General features: G+C 65.5%; 1 protein-coding gene across 1 annotated transcript in view; it reads right to left on the bottom strand.

The window, feature by feature from the left end:
* The window catches only part of GAS2L1 (growth arrest specific 2 like 1), a 5,450-nt gene that overhangs the window by 535 nt on the left and 1,909 nt on the right, over window positions 1-3,006 (bottom strand). The window contains 4 exon segments of the mRNA XM_007461166.1: window positions 3-777; window positions 1,295-1,466; window positions 1,546-1,642; window positions 1,728-1,835. Coding sequence (XP_007461228.1) covers window positions 3-777; window positions 1,295-1,466; window positions 1,546-1,642; window positions 1,728-1,835 — 1,152 coding nt within the window.

Raw genomic sequence — 3,006 nt, 5'->3', positions numbered from 1 at the left:
GCGGAAGAGCTAGACAGAGCTGGGCCTCGGGGCCCGGGCAGCCCATTGGCCATCCTGCCAGAGTCTGCGGGTTGGCCACACTTGCCACCCAGGACGCTGAGGGACGAAGAGGAGGAGCTGGAGGAACAGTAGGCTGAGTCAGAAGCTGGAGGGTCTGGGGCCCGAACCAGGTCAGGGGCTGATCCCGTCGGGGTCCCGCCAGCAGCAGCCTCAAGCGCTCGGGCATTGGCCAGGAACTCCTCTTCCAGGCGCTGGAATAGTTGCTGCTCCTCCTTTGGGTCAAGCTGCAGGGGTGTGCGGAAGACACTGGCCGGGGTGGTGCTCAACTCTGGACTGGGGCTGGGGACCCGGGGAGGCCGGGGGGCCGCGGGGCTGTGGGCACGGGGAGTCTGGGGGCTGCTCCTGCCCCGTGGCATCCACGAGTGCTGCCCATCTCGGTCCCGACGCACCAGCAGCATAGCCGGCTCTTCACGGCTCTGGCTCCGGGCCCGCCGGGCAGGGCTGGGGCCCAACAGCTGGCCTCCCCTGCCTCCTGGGGCCCCACGCGGCCGCCCCCGATCCAGCCGGTCTCGGGACTGGCTGCGCGGGGCGGGGGGGCGTCTCGGGGAGGCCGGAGTGCCTGTGGTCACCCGACGGCTGGGCCGTTCCCGACGGGGGCCAGTGCCTGAGTCTTCACTGCGGGCACCAAGGGGGCCGCTCTGGGCTGAGGAGGCTGAGGAATCGCTGTCCCCGGAGTAGCGGCGGGAGCGGGGATGGGGGTGCAGCTGGTCCCGGGCCCTGGGGCAGGGGAGCAAGAGAGAGAGCTGGGGCAACGCGGAGGGGACTGGCGTGCAGAAAGGGCAGGAAGAGTAAGGAACCAGCAGCCGCGTGGTTGGGGGCGTGGGAGAGGCACCTGTGGTGTGGTGACGGGAGTACCAAGGGTGTCTCTTGCCCTGGGGACTTCCAGAGAGAAGTGAGAGGCTCTGCCACAGCTTCCTGCAGCCACGGCCACCCCCGCCGCCCCAAGGCAGCAGAAGTAAGGCCCTAAGCTCCCCCTCCCCGGGCCTCCAGTTTCCTGGGCAGGCCATCGGGAAGCAGGGTTAGACTGGCCGCCACCCAGCCCCCAAGGCCCGCCCAGCTGTGTTGTTCGTTTGGTTGGGTTGCCATGGAGACGGGAAGCCGGGCCTGCCGCCACCTCCCCACCCCCGGGAACTTTTCCCAGGGTATGAGTCACGGAGCACAGTCATCCAGGCCAGGGCAGGCGCCCCCACCCCCATCCCCTGGACCCCTCACCCCGAGTCCTCCTCCTTCTCACCTGAGTGGGGTCTCGGGCCCCTCCTTCGAGCTGAGTAAGCTAATGGGTGTCACCTCCGGGCGGGAGCCCCTGCGCTCACCCCCGGAGGCTGGGCTACCAGCTCGGGGGCTTCGGGTGGGCGACACCCGCTGTGGGGAGAAGGTGCGGGCCCTCATCTGGGGTGGGCGGTGGGCTGCAAGGAGAGAGGACGGGTGGTGCATGAGAGGTGGGGCCACAGAGGTGCCCCCCCCGCCCCCGCTGTGGGCACTGACCCGTGGAGGAGCAGCGGCAGGGGTCGTGCTTGTCCAGGTAGTGCTCCAGCGTGTCCCAGCCGCCGCCCACGCGCACCATCACGTGGCTTCTCAGCACCTGTGGCAGCCCAGCGTGGGCAGGTTACAGCCTGTCCCCCCCACCTCCCAGGCTGTCACCTGCTCAGGTAGCTCCTGGCTCTCACCCGCACAAAGATGAGCAGACTGGAGTCTCCCACGCGGTACTTCCCCTCCGAGACTTTGATCATGGGAAACTGGTCTGGGCAGGTGCAGCGCCCCAAGATCTCTCTCACCTGAAGCCAGAGAGGCTGGAGGTCAGGGGTCAGGTCACTCCTCCCCTGGCCCAGTGTCAGCAACTCCAGGGTCAGAAGGAAGTAAGTCCTTCTGGAAGCTCTCCTTCCCCTTTGGCTACCAGGGGTCAGGGAGCTGACTAGGAAAAGATGGAGGGACTGTGGTTGGGCCAGGGCCTAGGACCCCAACAAGGCACATCCTTGAAGTCCCTGAGCCCTGGGGGAGTCCTCACTCCGCCTCGCCCACTTCACAGACATGAATGTTGAGACCCACAGAGAGGCCAGGTTTGGGGTGGAGGCAGGACCCACACCCCATGGAGGCAGGAGTGCCACAGACATATGGGGCACACGCATACACCAACGTGCACACCAGGCCACCCGCCCAGCTAGCACACATCTGCCCACATGCTCCCCCACGCTGGGAGCTGCCAGGCTGGCTGTGTGGGCGGCCCGCCTGCCTCCTTGCCTACAGCGGAGCTGCTGAGAAAATGAGCAGGTGGAGCCTCTGGTGACCCTGGCGCAGGATGGGGTGGGGTGGCAGCCTCTGCCCACAGCCATCCGGCTACCCGCCTCCAGGAAGGGGACATCATGTTCTAACCTCCTGATAAGAAGGAAACTCTTGGCCTGGCTGTGGAGATGTTAGGTACACCTAGGTCCCGGGAAGAGGAGGAGGGAGCTGGGGTCATGGTCTGGCACCTCCTATGCTCAGGGTAGAACTAATCCTGCAGCTCCTGAAAGGACTTTAGCCCCCGTAGCAGCAGCTACTCCAGGCTTGGGTTCCCAGATAAGTGATGTGTGCAGGGCCCTGGGGAGAAGGAGAGACCTGCAGAGCCCCTGGGAGCTTCCCTAGGCACTCACTGAGCACCTACTGTGTGCCAAGCGCCTTGCCCAGGACCAAACAACACAGGCACCCATTCAACCTCCTCAGTGATGTTGTGAATGCAAATGTCTAGCAGCTGAGCGCAGGGAGGGCATACAGGAGGGGCTCAAATCACACGGCCCCCAGGATTAAGGAACACGTAGCACTTATCTGGTGCATGGTTACCACAGAAAGGAAGCAGGGAGATCGTGCAGTGGAACCCGAGTTTTCTCCCAGGCCGTGCTGGGCCCTGTGACCTCACCCAGCACCTCTCCTTCTCTGGGCCTGCTCAGCTCTTTGGGGCCAGGTATCCAC

The sequence above is a fragment of the Lipotes vexillifer genome, unplaced genomic scaffold (genome assembly GCF_000442215.2).
Source record: "Lipotes vexillifer unplaced genomic scaffold, Lipotes_vexillifer_v1.1 scaffold691, whole genome shotgun sequence".
Classification (NCBI taxonomy): Eukaryota; Metazoa; Chordata; class Mammalia; order Artiodactyla; family Lipotidae; genus Lipotes; species Lipotes vexillifer.
The sequence above is the reverse complement of the archived record's forward strand: the minus strand, read 5'-3'. Positions and strand labels throughout refer to the sequence as shown.